This window comes from Podarcis erhardii (genome assembly GCF_964252035.2).
Source record: "Podarcis erhardii genome assembly, chromosome: 5".
Taxonomy (NCBI): domain Eukaryota; kingdom Metazoa; phylum Chordata; class Lepidosauria; order Squamata; family Lacertidae; genus Podarcis; species Podarcis erhardii.
Genome location: NC_138509.1, coordinates 46,899,638 through 46,915,433, shown reverse-complemented (window position 1 = coordinate 46,915,433; position 15,796 = coordinate 46,899,638). Strand labels below are relative to the sequence as shown.

General features: G+C 39.6%; 1 protein-coding gene and 1 long non-coding RNA gene across 9 annotated transcripts in view; one reads left to right on the top strand and one right to left on the bottom strand.

Annotated features, from left to right (window-relative positions):
• The window catches only part of LOC309342863, a 159,071-nt gene extending 146,413 nt beyond the window's left edge, over window positions 1-12,658 (top strand). Inside the window, exon 3 of the long non-coding RNA XR_014157020.1 lies at window positions 10,733-12,658. This is a non-coding gene — a long non-coding RNA (uncharacterized lncRNA). The remainder of the gene's footprint in view (window positions 1-10,732) is intronic.
• The window catches only part of FGFR2 (fibroblast growth factor receptor 2), a 141,699-nt gene that overhangs the window by 13,708 nt on the left and 112,195 nt on the right, over window positions 1-15,796 (bottom strand). For all 8 annotated transcript variants that reach the window (XM_081863653.1, XM_081863654.1, XM_081863658.1 and 5 more), the window contains 4 exons: window positions 8,340-8,491; window positions 5,092-5,213; window positions 3,365-3,475; window positions 1,140-1,330 (listed from right to left, as the gene is read on the bottom strand). In XM_081863653.1, coding sequence (XP_081719779.1) covers window positions 1,140-1,330; window positions 3,365-3,475; window positions 5,092-5,213; window positions 8,340-8,491 — 576 coding nt within the window. The remainder of the gene's footprint in view (window positions 1-1,139; window positions 1,331-3,364; window positions 3,476-5,091; window positions 5,214-8,339; window positions 8,492-15,796) is intronic.

The following is a 15,796-nucleotide window of genomic DNA, read 5'->3' as shown; positions in this document are numbered from 1 at the left end:
CAGGAAAATTTAAGGTTTAGCTGTGGAGGAATCTGCCAAATAGGGATCTCCAAGGACTGAATATCAAAATGATGCTATTACAGTTAGTTTTCTCAGCAGGCAAATATTTTAAGTGAAGACAAATGACTAATTTGCTTACAGGATTGCTGCTGCTTCTTTTCACCAATTAGCCAATGCCGGCAGATGGAATTCCCTTGAAACCTCTTGGGAAATGAATGGTGCTCTCTTTCATATTCAGTAAGTTAGTAAACTGTTTGGGCTTTAGTTTAATAAGGCAAATCTCAAGGTTATGCTTTTGTTGCCTGGCTAAACAGCTCACAGTTTATCCACATCAATATTGGAATTCATGAATATCTAAGTTCATTTTCTGATATTGTTTGCCGAATAATGATTTCTTTGTTCTGTCTTTAAAAGAAACCTTAGCCGGCATAACCTGGCATTTGATTACTTACGCATACATTTGCTTCCAAATTAAATGCAGCTCTTTACTGGAGCCTCTATGAACAATTCTGCTAGTAAAAATGCTTATTAATATTAAAATAGCTGAAGCTGCCATTCAAATGGATCAAACTGAAAAACTTGAAAAGGAAGGAGTGGACAAGTTATTTAGCACTAAGAGTTACTTGCTTTTATTTATTAATTTTGCAGCCCTGATCAACCTAATTTGCAAAATATTATATGACTGTTGCCAACTGCATTTGGAAATGCTCTGCAATTCCACAAGAGGTTTCTCCTCCTATTTCCCTACAGTCCCACCTTTCCTGCATCATCCGGAACAGGAATTCCCCGAAATTTCCAGAGTTGACACCCTCACCTTCTACCAGAGGAATCATCACTGGAATTTAGAATGTAATACCCATTTGCCCAAATAGTTAAGAACACTGCTATTGTCTCTGGGCCTGAGCAATGCCCATAAGCTTGATGTAACACTGGGACAGTATATGAGTATAAAACTCAGAATGTGTTGTGACATTCAGGATGCCAATCTCATGTTTCAGATCTGTTTCTTCAAAAATGCAATTTGTAGATGGAAGGGAGGGAGGGAGGGAAGAGGAAGGAAGGAAGGAAGGAAGGAAGGAAGGAAGGAGCAAGCTCATTTAGTAACACAAAGCTGTCATCTTTCAATAACAGTGGCTTACTTTTTGTGATGCTAAGTATTCCATGCCTCTTGCCAACTGGTATGTACATGAGACTAAATCTTTGAATGTCATCTGCTCTTCAGGAACCCGGTTAATATCAAATGAATATTCCATCCCTGGTGGCCGCCGTGCTCGCAGGTACTCCCGCAAATTCCCTTTCGAAGCATATTCAACCAGCACGTAGAGTGGTCCTTCAAAGTGAGCAGATAAGACAGTATATGAATGAATGAAAACCAGGAGCAATATATATATATATATATATAGCATGAATCTTTTCCGATTCATTGGATGATTTTTCTCAAAATGCTATTGCCATGTATTTCTTTAGAAAATAAATTCATTCTGTCTGTAGTACAAGTAGCATGTTTATTTTTTAATTAGACTTTTCATCTGCCCTTCACTTTATGGTCCCAGGACAGGTTGCAACAATATAATATACAAGTATAAAAAAGAGATAAAACCACTGCAATTATAAAACAAATAGAACTATTTTCCAAATAGAGCAGAATAGTATAAATTCAATAAAAGAGGTGATTCTCACAAATAAAAGTTACTGGAGTCCGAAACACACCCAACTCTTTAATACATTCAGTTCAAATCAGCTGCCTTCAAACATTCACATTCTCTTCCCCCCCCCCCTATGATGCCATACCTACCCATCCACCTACTCCAGGTGAACATACACAAGATCACAAAGCAGAATATGCACTCTTGCCACATTTTGCCTTCATCATAAGAACTCCCTTCCAGTCTTACCAAAAGCAGAAGGGAGGTGGAGCAGTTTCTGCTTTGTATTCTTTAAGCTCAATAACCAGATTCAGGTCTCTCCTCCATCGGGGGTGGGAGAGGAGATGAACCCATGGGCTTGACCCCCTGACATGCACCATCTCTCTCAGCATTTGTACAGTCCCACACATATTGGGGTCTGAACTTCTGCAGCAGGGAACTTTTTCTACCCAAGTAGGCTCCATGCGCAAGTCTAGTAAACTTGAAGAAAGGGTTTCTAAATCAGGCAGGGATTCTACTGAACAGCAGGCTCCCAGCTGCAAATGTTCAGCACCAACATATGGGGTTTGCAGCAATGCTGGCAGAGATGTGAGGGAGGTGGTGAGCCAAACGAGTTCACCCTTGCTCTCCCTTTCATGTGACAATAACTGAGGGGGTGGAAAGCAAAGAGCATATGAACAGGGCTACTGAGATTGGCACGAGATGTTTAGGTAAAACAAAAGGAGCAGGAAGTTTAACATGCCTTTTACTTTTTATTCCTCTCCATTTCTGACCATGTGAAAGTCATCTCATGTTTTTCAGACATCAAGGAAATGTAGAAGGTCCACTGAAGAGCTAACTTGTGCACATGAATTTCATCATGAAGTTCCACCCACTCATTCCCAACTACTTTTTGGAATCTTATTTGCTCTTCATTGTTCCATCAAATGAACAGGAACAAAAACCACTGTGAAACTAGTGTTCAGCACAACACTAGCTTTCAGTTTTCAACGCTAGCTTTCAGTTACCAAAGAGTTAGAATAGGCTGTAATACAGGAGGAATGCAGGTCACATTCTGTCGGTAGAACTGTGCAAGAGTTGCAGTAGATCAGCAAGGTTTCTGGCTCCAAACTGCTGAACAATAGCAACAACAAAAATATTTGTTTCCCTTCTAACTAAGGCTGCTGTGATGGTGAAAGCTGGGGTGGAGGGAATCAGGAGTGGATTGTGGATTTTGAAGTGGCATGGCTGTAGACATTCCTGCACTGAGCATCCACTCAAAGGTGCCCTGTTCCTTAATTCTGAGAGAGTGTTGTCTTTTCCCTAGCCAGTATTCTGCACCGGGCTCCAGTGGAAAAAAAACAAAGTAGATCCCAAACGCCTGAAGTCTGCCCACCCCAGAATGAACTTAATTAATGTTGTTATTGCAACGTGCCCTAGCAATCAGATGGGCAGGCTGAAAAATAATAAATACATAAATTAATCCACCCAGCATTTGAATCAGAGAAAAGTACTGTGTATAAATAATTGACAAATGTTGCTTCTATATTCCTCTCCTTTTAGCCAGTGATTCAAGTTCCTGCAGATTTTCAAAACAAATTCAATATGGCATCCATCTATCCACTCCCACAGTATCATTTTTATTACACTTGCACAGAATTAACAGACAAGAGTATGTCACATACTAAAAACTACACTATATCACCACCTTCAGTCTGTAAAACCAAAACGACACTCACCGTCCTGAGTGCAGGCCCCAAGAAGATTGATGATATTTTTGTGCTTCCCAATCATTTTCATCATCTCCATCTCGGACACTAGGTCAGAGAGGTCTTTTTCTGTAGCATCATCTGCACAAGACAAAATGAGTTCCACCAACAGTTTTAAACTAGCGCACCAGCTCAAGTGGTTTTTTCTGCTACAATGTTTCCTTGCAGGCTCTCCAACTAGCTTGATGTACTTTACAGGCCATTAAGTTAGAGATATAGTAACACTGTTTCCTTGCATCCCTGGTTCCCAAGGCCAGCAACAAAGTAAACCACTGGTCCTTTGTTGTTTAAGCTGTGGGCTCTGCTTCTCATTGAGTAAACCTCCATGAAAACAAAAGAACATATAACAAAAATTAGGAAACCGCATACATACAGAACGAAGGGAAACTGTATCACAAATAATTTTAAGAAACTTATATACCATCAAAAAGTCCTACTGTATGATGTAGTCCAAATGTTACGATTTCAATGTGATGCCTATCAGTCTCTTGTCTGGGAATTCTACCAGTTCAAGCAACTTCAGAAACCTCTCTCTCTCTCTCTCTCTCTCTCTATATATATATATATATATATGTATATTGCAGGGAGGTTGTAAAACAGGCCAACCTTGGAAAGTTTTGATTTCCTACTGTGGTTCTCCAGCTCCATGAAACTTAAAACTGATTTCCATAAGGAGATGAATATGCCTTGTGTCATATCAGACCATATAACACAGTAACACTTTAAATTAAGACCTCCTTAATTGCCCATCTCTGCACCTTGAATGCAGATATCTCAGTTGCAAACAACATATCAGAGAATTACTGGCAACACTTTCATGCGAAATATTTTTATTTTTTCCAGTGTTCAGTAGTTTAAAAAAATATTATTATATTAATATAATAAACATACAATGGTTTAGATTACTTATACAAGATCACTGATAGCACACCAAATAATGGATTAGCTCCATAATTAGTGATGCATATGTCACTCAGAAGTTATCCTAAATGGTCTTTTTCTTTGTTTATATGCATTCCCTATCATGCTGGAGGCTTTTGTTTGGGCAAAAGGCATTTGAAGAATTACCTATTTTGTTTACAATGTCAGCCATTATTCAGGCTTAAGTATAAATATGTATTTTTAAAATTAAGATCCCAGACTAAGTATAGTATATTTGTTTTATTACAGTCAATGACCAGTATCAAGATAAAATTACAAAATTTAAAAGCCCACAATTGTATAAAATCCATTCACATAAACATATACTAGATCCCAGAATAAATATCATCATCACCATCATATTTCTATATATTGCCTTTTACAAATGTTTGCACTCTCTCTCTCACATGCACATTTTTAAATGTGTTGGAAGAGACTAGGTCAGGTCCTGTCATTTGTTTACCTAAGGCAATTTATGCTACAGTTGCCTTTCAGTAACTTTTAGCCAACCAAACGAAAGCATGTAGACTTCCCTGTGGATCAAATCAAGAGTTGAGGAATAAACAATTGTACCAAGACTTTGACTTGCTTGTAAATACCTGCTGCTAAAGATAAATAGACTGTCAAAGGCACTGATTTATACCGAAAACTGCTGAAGCCTGAGGTGAACAAAATGAACTTTGGCCTTCTACAGTTAGAGAGTTTGGACGCCACAAAAGAAACATTATTCACAGAACCTGCCACCTCGCTCAATACTCCCTTTCACCCCATATTACCTTTCAGCATTTTCACTGCAACAGTAACGGCTTCTTTCGGCCTGTCTTTGTCGATTCCCACCGCTTCCGCCATAACAACTTGACCAAAGCATCCTTCCCCAAGGGGCTTCCCTAGTGTCAACCTAGGGATGTAAACAGAGGATTAGCGCCTGGCATCTGATGAGGAGATGAAGTCGGTGAAACTCAAGAGCGAAAAATAAAATAATCTTTCAGCAGACCACTTTTGACCAGAGCATTTGTTGTAAAGAACTAACAGGGGTCTTAATAGATTTCAGGGCTTGTGCACGTGCCTCTAGCGAGTTTTCTGAGGAACAATTTCTGTGTGTGCACTTACCACTTACATGACAGACCCTCTTCATGTACTTGCAAAAAGAGGAGCTGCAATTCCCAGAGTAGTTTAGTGATCAATCTGTCTTTACAGGGAACTTTGGGAACTGTAGCTCTGAGGGGAATAGGGGATCTCCTAACAATTCTCAGCACCTTTAGCAAACTACAGTTCACAGGATACTTTGTGGGAAGCCCTGATTGTTAACACGGTATGATTTGTACGGTGTGGATGTGGCCCTCCTTCCTTTTCCAGAAAGGCCACAAAGTGACAAGGAAGCTTAATTAGAGAGGCTTCCCTTTTCTACCAACTTTGGGGAGTGCTTCATATGAACCACCACAGAGCATGGGAAGAGTATCTTTTTCTTCACTGCTAAGTAATCACAACTAGCCCCTGTATTTGCATCTGCAACTAGACAGAAGGGCTTCCATGGCTGTGTAAGAAAATAAGGCCTATTCATTATTCCCAACATATCTAGACACAAAGTGTTGTAAACTTTACAACAATGGTACTAGAATCTCCCCACCCTCTTGATACTAATGGCCAAAGAACTTCCTGTACGAATGAAGGCAGAAAACCTTTATATTGATACAGTGAATCATTATTTGTGACGTGCATTTTAGCACTGTGAATTCAGAGAGATTTCTGAGAGGAAGGTCTTTGTTTGTCAATATTGCAAAGGTGATCTAACTGTCTTACTTAATTGTAAAAGGCGCCCTCCCTGGAGCAAGAATTTATCTTGAAATGAATCGGGGATACGGGATCCTGTTTTTCATATGCAGCTTTGTTTGTTTGTTTTCTTTACTATTTGCTTTGCGTTTTTGACTATTGTTTTTTCAGTTTTCCACAGCAGACAGATAGAAATTATTGTTGTTAAAAATCTCCGATTAGAAATTAAGCACAGACCATATGTTAAACTAACAACAGAGCCTCTACTGCCTACCTCTTCCACTAGTTCTGGCAATGTGTCTGGTGCAAGAGGAGTCCACTGTATTCTCTCCTGGAGAAAATTAAGTGGGCTTGGCAAAATGCCATGATTAAAAATCAAATGGGATGAGTTTAAATGGGGGCTTTTAATTGAAAAAAGCTCTCAGTTTAATCATGCTAATGTGAATGTATACACTGGGCTATATCTGTTATGAAAATCGCATGCTACTTTGACAATACACAAAGACCAATGGGTTGTATGTTTTGTGCTGACATCATGCTACATTTCCCCACCCCCACGAAACCAAAATTGAATTTAAGATCTTGGCAGAAAGCAAACATTTGCATTGGAAAATGGTTAATTTATGTGCTCTTGTACTTCTAATATGAACACAACAATTCTGTCATTGTGTCTCTGCAGCCCCCAATCTAATAAACTGCTCTTAAAGAGCCTTCTTTCATTACAAACCCTCTCCACCCACATTTATGCCGAATGCTGTTTTCAAACGTTTAATGCTCTAAGATTTTCCGCATTAATGTTTCCCCTAAGGGAAAGGGCTGACAGAATTATATAGACAGACCCCCACTGTTGACTAGAATCTTGCAGGTGGCAAGTGAAATGCATGGCACCATCTTTCATCCACATAATTAAGACTATTTCCATAAACAAACATAAAATAATTTTTTTCCTTTTTTTTTAATCAACAGGTAAAATTTCAAAAAAGTGGTTTTAAATTTTCAAACAGTAGCACAGTTTCTAAAATGTTTCTATTTTTTCCTGTAAATTCAACACTAATTAAAATTAATCCTAGTTTTAATGTGTGTCCTGTTTCATTTCAATATTATACGCTTAGCATACACCAGGCACTAAAGAGCATCGGTTGTATCCAACAGTGTTGTTCAGCTGACAGTAAGCTTGTGCAGGGGAGTAGTTTTCAGTGATTCTTCCTCTCCCCTACGGCCCCCAGTATCCCTCCAAATACATTCTGGAGGGTGCCCCCAGGCTTGTGGAACTGATTTAGAGAAGGCTGAAAGGGAAATGGGGAATTACTGGAAATGGCTTCCCTCTACATCGGGCATAGGCAAACTCGGCCCTCCAGATGTTTTGGGACTACAACTCCCATCATCCCTAGGTAAAAGGACCAATGGTCAGGGATGATGGGAATTGTAGTCTCAACACATCTGGAGGGCTGAGTTAGCCTATGCCTGCTATACATTCTTTGGACAGAAACTGTACTGTCAACTGAGCGCTACTGTTGGATACAGAATCCGTGATCTGGGAGAAGAGAAGATGGAGGAAGACTGGAAGAAATTCAAGATGTATCTACAAAAACATTGTAATTTGGTTGAATGTTAAGAAGGATGCTAGATTATAAAAAATTGGCCACCACTAAATTAGATTTAAATTTGATGATAAGTGAGACTAAAGAAAATATAAATTTTTTTGGAAGAAGTGCTAGATTATATCTGAATGAGTGGACATGAGATTGCAAACAAGTTGATAATTTGTCTGGAAAAAACTTTTAACGATGTAAATGGGAGCGGGAGACGTGAGGGAGTCCAAAGAATTGATGAAATTATGTTTGTGACAGAAGTAAGACTGTTTATTATTTGTGCATTGATATTTAAAAACTTTAATAAATATTTATAAAAAAAAAAGAAACTGTACTGTCAACTGAGCGCTACTGTTGGATACAACTCCATATCAGCTCATGGTGGCAGTGGGGAAAGCTTTGCTCATGTTGCTTGAAAGCCCCTTAGCCCTCTTGATGCACCATCATGTTAGTCCTATTGATGCACCACAGATGGCATTCCAAAAGCGAAAGGTAGCACATGACACATAGGATGCATAAGAGAATCCACAAAATATGTTTGTATTATGAAAAAAAGAATATTTTTTTTTTAGTCTGTCATGGCTGCTGGAAGTACCAGTCTGGGGGGGAAAGGAAGTCAACCAGAGCTATTGAAATACCATAAATGGCAAAATTTCGCTTACTTATCTCTTGGGAACTCCCATTTTGGATCTTCTGGTAGTTCATACTCTGAGACTCCTGCCAACATTGGAGCATCAGCATTGGAGGAGAGACGAGTGGTTATTCTCACCAAAGGTGTGTTGGAGTTCATGGAGGAGCTAGAGTCTGCAGACACCTGTTATGAGAATACAAGATGCAAAACGAAGATGTAATCTTGGTCCAATTACTGCAAACTGGCAATAGAGAGCAATCAAGCCAGGTCATAAATGGCACTCGGCTACTGAAACGCTCACTAAGGCACATGAACATGACTTCAGGGTTCCGATCAGTTTTGCCTTATTTCTGCTAATTGGCTACATATTAAGATGAGTTATGGCTACAAACCCAAACTTTTAATATTCTGATATAATTGGATAACTGCATTACTGTCACTGTTTGTAACCATCTTCTTCTCTCACTTTGCAAGTGAATATTTTTTTTAAGAGAGCGCTCTTTCTCTCTTGCTCTCTCTTTATGGTAACTTTTCTCTAAAAAATTAAGCACAACTAGAAGTGGTTTTCCATCCATATGTGTTTTTAAAATTTGAAGCAAGCTTATTATGTTCATGAGTACATACAAGGAACTTGTCATGACTTGAGTGACTCAGCCGAAACAGTGTTGTTACTATTTTGCTAAAAAGCACTTGAATTATCCTAGGTATCCAAATACTACTTTCCTATTTAACAGCAAACAAAATATCTGTTCAGATCTTGATGTATCTACTTAGTAAACTTTTAATCCACACAGCCAGGGAAACTTATAGCACCTCACCAATACTACTACTTGAATAATAAGAGTCTGTCAAATCCTAACAAAATTTAAATCTCCACTACTCTACAGATCAAAACGACAACAAGCCAATATGAATACAAAGTTCTCACATAATTTTTGGAAGTTCCTTAGGAACTATTGGTCTCTTTAGTGATAGACACCAATATCTTTTTCTATATCACCAGTAGTACTGATAAGAGTGTTCTTGGTCAATCTTACAGATAGGTGTGTTTGCAGTCAGTAAACAGCAGCCACTTTTGAATGATCGCAGCTCCCCTTAGTAAGCTGAGATATGCCTGAGAGCTATGCACCTGCAGGCAGTTCCTTTGCTTCCCCATTTATCTGAGTGACCAAGGAAGCCACAGTAAGCTTCTGCTTACATCCAAAAATGGAACTTTGGTTAATAGATTCCAACAAGTCAGGAACTGGGAGTTCATATCAACTCTGGCTTCCTGCCTTGTTTCACCACTTCTGTGAAAGGAAGAGTGAAACTGGAACAAAGGGGGCTGTGTGCTAGTGCATGAAGCTCATGCATATATCAGCTGATTAAGCAGAGATCTGACTGTTGGAATATGGTCACTGTTTGCAAAGTATCCGAAGAGGAAAAATGTTTCTATGGTGTCTGGCATCCAAATAGTTCAGATCTTCACAGCCGGATTAAAAACTCCAGTATGAATTGTGTCCAGAAGGCTAAAAGAAAATACTGCATGGATGAAGACTGCTCATGTCTGATTCAAACATGAAAGTGGCAGGGTGTTTGCAGAAACAAAACAATTCCATAGGGTCAAGATTCCTGGATGCTATTTTAATAGGTTTTTCCCAAGGATCAGCAGGACAGCCCAGTTCAGTGTCCAACCAGCCCCAGGCATGGAGGCAGATGTAGAGACTTACAATGCAATCCCATCAATCTCCATAGGGCTGGTGGCACAGCAGCCATCTGAAAGCCTTTGAGGTAACATTCATTCCAATGACATAACATATGGATTTGGCCATAATGATACACACCAGAAATATGCATGCCTACAGAGAGTGTTCAAGTACAGGGCACATGCAGCACACTCTAAGAGGCACAAACAACAGTCAGCATGTCTGAACCTGTATGAGGTCACCACAACCTCCCCATTAGTTGTAGAAAGACGAAACAAACATTTCCCTGCTCACTGTTGCAACATGCAACATTTGCAATAGGTTCAGGAACGCCTCAAATCTGAAACTAGAAAAAGGGCGCCAGGGAGGCTGAGCGTTTGCTATCCTGGTGTCTCTACTCCCCCCCCCCCCCCCAATACACACTTGTAAGCCTTCAGTTGCTGATCACTGCTTCAATATTTGTCTGGGTGCAGTTTCAGCTGGGTTACCTACACCTACTGTGGTCATTTCACAAAAGAGCACATTGAATGTGCAATGCAGTTCCGAAACTGAAGTGGCTTCACAATACTTACCACTTAACAAAACTGGACAAAGGAACTTTGTTTTCATAAACACTGTTGGAATAAGACCAAGCAATGATGCCACTTAATACATGGAAGTGCCATTCCATGCAACACAATCTGGTTGTTGATAATTCTGAAATGAATAGGCTTTTTCCTCCTCTACCTCTTCCTTCCAGATGGATGTTGAAATGTTTTGCAGCCCATAGGCTACTATCTTGTTAGAAGGATAGATGGACGTTCTCGTGCCAAACGTTTTCTTTATCACTTGACAAGAAGTACTTGAAGAGCCGGTGATTACAACGTCCCAACCCAAACTAGAAACTGCACATCTTTTAACACAAGATACCTGACCTTAATCATGATATAACGTTTTATTAAGACTTTGCATACAAGTTATTTTATCAATTTCTACATGTTTTAAAAGCACCTTGAAGAGTTTCAAACTTGCTCCAGAGTAACAAATGACGTTATTTTCAATAAAACTGTGCTAGAAAAAGGAAAATATCACCTCCTATATATTTTTGGAATCTTCTATTCACTGTGACTTAGAACCTGCTGACCTGGTACAACAGCTTTCTGAATGGCTGCAATGACACGCCAAAAACCAATCTAGCCTGAATTCAAACATCTACAGCTTAAGTAAACAATGTAAACATGCTTACTTAACATGCTACAATGGCTAGCATGCTACAATGGACAGGATGGCTAACTGGCTCCAAATTTTTTATTTTCTGAAATCTTTCCATTTATTTTAATTTCATTTTGAACTGTACTAAGATCTCATCATGAAGTCTCAAGAGAAAGGGCAGATTATGAGAGAAATTGGTAGAGAAATGCAAATAGATACATAACCTCGGTGTAAACTCCTGTGAGAAAGGAGAGCACTGAGCATGGTGGAAAGGCCTGGTTTGCATGCCATGCTAAACCATAGTTTAAAACAAACTATTATTTAATGTGAACAATCCAAGGTTGGTTCTGGGCTTACTGATGATGATTTGTTTGCACGAAAAACAAGCCAAGAACCCGAGCTTGGACTACATGACAAGTCACGCTTTGACAAGACATGTTTTGTCTGCAGTGTGGCAGCAACAGGACTATAGGAGGAGCATTGCGTAAACTTTGGGGCAGTGTAAGAAAGGCCCTGCTGGATCAGGCCAGCCTACACCAACATCGTATACTCACAGTGGCCGACCATACACCAATGGGAAGTCCACAAGTAGGAACTGAATGCAACAGCACTGTTCCCACCTCTGCTTCCTAGCAACTGGTATTTAAAGGCATATGGCTTCCAACAATGGCGACAGTTCACAGCCATGATGACTAGCAGCCACTGATCCTCCATGAATTGGCAGTCTCAATCTCCAATCCATTTCCCTAATCTTATTCCAAAACCATCTTTTAAAACCATCCCTTCCATAACTTAGCCATGCATATCTAACATGTCAACACACTTCCCATCCACATTAAACCATTTTTTTAAATACTGTGCCAAACTGTAGTTGTTGCCCTTACTACACTACAAAATTGCTTGGGAATTTTTTAATGTGAATCCAAACCTGGCAGAAATTCAGTATAGCCCTAACTTGGCCAAAATCAGTCCAACCCAACTCTATGTTGAGTGAGAGAATAGGCAATCTGGACTACTATAGAATGATGTTAGACAGCCTGCCCAAAGCCAGACGCTGTTTTTCAGAGTACTGAACTATGACTGTTTTTAAAGTAAATATAGATTCCTTACATGGTACATCACACATATTGGAAAATGATCTGAAATCTGCTCATTTCACCATTCACATATCAATTCACCAACATTTATCTCAAAGGTCATATCATTTGTTTTCCTAGACAGAGAAGAGTGGTGTGCAGTTTTGCTGGGGAAAGCCTGTTTAAACTTTAAATCCATAGCTGCACTGTGTTGCACATGATGACGTTACAGGAAAAGCTTGAAGGAACACTTTGCCAATTCATTCTATGTTTGCAGGGAGGGGAGCAAACTCACCAGTAAGTGTAACATCAAACAAGTCCTCAGCGTAAATACCAAGACTGCGTACAAAAAAACTGACTCCATTCTAGAAAAAATATTTAGCATTAGCTATTTTTTTTTTAAAAGGATCGGGCCAGTCTCAAAGGTAATGTATTTTTGATTGATTCATTGGAGCAGAGCATGGTATTATGGAAGCTGAAGGACTATTAAAAAAAATTTGTCCATTGGAAAAAGAAGAGTATAGCAGCGCAAGTTGGCCCAGGATCCAGGGAGGCCTTCTGGGACCAGCCCACACTTTTAAAAGCCTTGTTCTTCCACTGAGAAATAAAAAGGAAAATGCCTGGGCATTTTCACTTTCTATAGGTTATTTCATTTTACACAGATTTGCTTCTTAGAGCCTTTTGTGTACACAAGTTAGAGTTGCACTCCCTCAAAGCCAATCTTCTGCAGGACTCAGTGGTGGGTGGGGCCAGGGTGAAATTCTAGTGAGAGGTCTCACATGGTAGAAGGTGCTCCTTCAGATCATTTCAGGCCTCTGGATTGAATTAAGAATATTTAAAGGAGGAAAAACATGTCTACAGACCCAAGTTGAACATCAATGTTTAATATCAGACAACCAGTATCAGATCTTCCTGATTCCTCCATTATTTAACTCTCTCCACATCAGAGTACATGGCAAAAGGGATGTGAGGGAATGTGAAAGCTAGGGAAAGTAAAATGAATGAAAAGCACACAGGGCTTTATGTGCAAACCTCATACATACAAAACCTACAACACCATGTTCAGGGCTTCACCCATTCAAGCAGAAGGAACAGCCCCATGGCTCCTTAAACAAAACCACTATATTTCAGAGATCTTCACCTCACATTCTCAGGAGACGTTTCCACACACACACACACACACACACATACACACAGTTATATACAGTGGGACCTCGGGTTAAGTACTTAATTCCTTCCGGAGGTCCGTTCTTAACCTGAAACTGTTCTTAACCTGAAGCACCACTTTAGCTAATGGGGCCTCTTGCTGCCACTGTGCCGCCGCCGTGCAATTTCTGTTCTCATCCTGAAGCAAAGTTCTTAACCCGAGGTAATATTTCTGGGTTAGCGGAGTCTGTAACCTGAAGCGTAACCCGAGGTACCACTGTAGTTTTAGGATGTTATGTTGCAATTATACATTTTCAGGCAGAGCTGCACATTTCTATAACTGTTCTAATAAAGTTAAAATGACAACATCACTACAGTGGTACCTCGGGTTACATACGCTTCAGGTTACATACGCTTCAGGTTACAGACTCCGCTAACCCAGAAATAGTACCTCGGGTTAAGAACTTTGCTTCAGGATGAGAACAGAAATTGCACGGCGGCAGCAGGAGACCCCATTAGCTAAAGTGGTGCTTCAGGTTAAGAACAGTTTCAGGTTAAGAAGGAACCTCCGGAACGAATTAAGTACTTAACTTGAGGTACCACTGTACTCAAATCTGTAAAAAAATATATATATTACTAATCCGTTGGAAGACTGAATTCTTTTAATATGACGTTTCAACTTCAGTGAGGTCCACAAAGCCCATGGTTGCCTTCGCAAGCCTGGTGTCTTGAAGCTGTTTTAGATTACAACTCCCGTTAGCCTCAGCCACTGAGTGCCTTATGACACCCAGTATACCAGAAATTTCCATACCACAAACTGTGATTTTGGAAAGTTTGATGCTTAATCCTATACATGTTTACTGACAACTAATGCTACGTCCCATGAACGTATTTCCAGGTAAGTAGGCATAGGACTGTGACTTATATCCTTTTGAGAAACCTGAAAGGTGATCTCTCTGTGTTATGGCATCACTTCTTGCAAGCCCCCAAGTGTACACAAATAATCTCCTTTGGGACTCTGCTTCTCAGCTTTAAAAAGTAAGAGTGCCATCAACCTTCTCTACAACTTCCAAGTCACCTAAACTAACTGATCCGTAAATCCTGTTCAAAGGTAATCAGGTTATTTACTCCTAATGCTACAGAGACAAAAGTAAGGAACTGAAACTTTTTATTTGACTGAACTGATATATAGGTTACTGCCAACTCTTTTAAAGGTTTTTAAAAAGGAAAAAAAACAAGTCTCAAAAATACAACCAAGGCTTGCAGGGACTCAGTGCATTGCAACAAAAAAATAGGCCTATTCAACTAATCCAGGAACACATGCCTGTTAAACAAAACCCCCTCTGTTTTTCTAACTCCTTCAGATTTACAGCAAATGTATGAAACCCTAACCTTTAATGTACAGAAACTAAACAGTTACTTCTGAAAATCTAAGTACATTAGTCTTTGCCTCTGGAAACCATGATTTCTCTAACTGCTGCTGTTGGCAGAGAGCATTACTTCCGTGCAAAAATGTATCGAGAACTATGAAAATAGAAACAAATTTCCTTGCAATGCTTACAGCAGATACTTTCACAATCCAAAATTTAGGAGTGGCTGCACCTGAAAACATGGAATGGAATAAACTTGGAACAACATACAGAAGCATTTCTAAAACTACCAGTTGATACCAGAAAAGTACTCGGTTGCGGAGTATTTCCTTTACATGGGCAAAAAGGTAAGAAAACTGAAATGTCAGCTACTCAACAAAACCAGAACACGAACAACAGTGCATCAAGTTTACCATAAGCATGCAGAATACAATGTTTTAAAGGTGGTTAATAGAGGAGTTTCATTGTGCAACTGCATGACAAATGATGGCAGTGAAGTCTGCTGTTGGCGAAGAAAGAGACAAATGATGAAAGAGTATTTAACAAACCAACAGACTGGGATAACTGCCCTTTGGAAAATGGTGAGTTTATGACAATCCATGGTCTGACCACTGACAGATGGATTATATACCAATGGTATTTTCTCTGTCATCACCACATGATCAGGTCATCTTGCTGCTTTCATTCCAGTCACAGCCCAATAATCTCCTTTTATTCCAGAGCTGATACAAATAGCCTATTCTAAGTGGGTTTAGACTGAAAGCTCTCTTTAGTAGAGAATACAACATTCAAATTTTCCTGGCATACGTTGTTTGTGCAAATGCATGCACGTGTACATGACAGCCACATACAAAGTTTAGTACTCCATGAGAGTAGATGAAATAAGTGTCTCTCGTACAATTGCTTAAAGCATTTTCATTCTGCAAGTGGATTAAGTCGGCTCCCTGGAATACTTTGGCCACACTGCCAGCTGCATAGAGGCAACTGGGAAGCCTTTGAGTCTAAATTCTAAGACTCTTA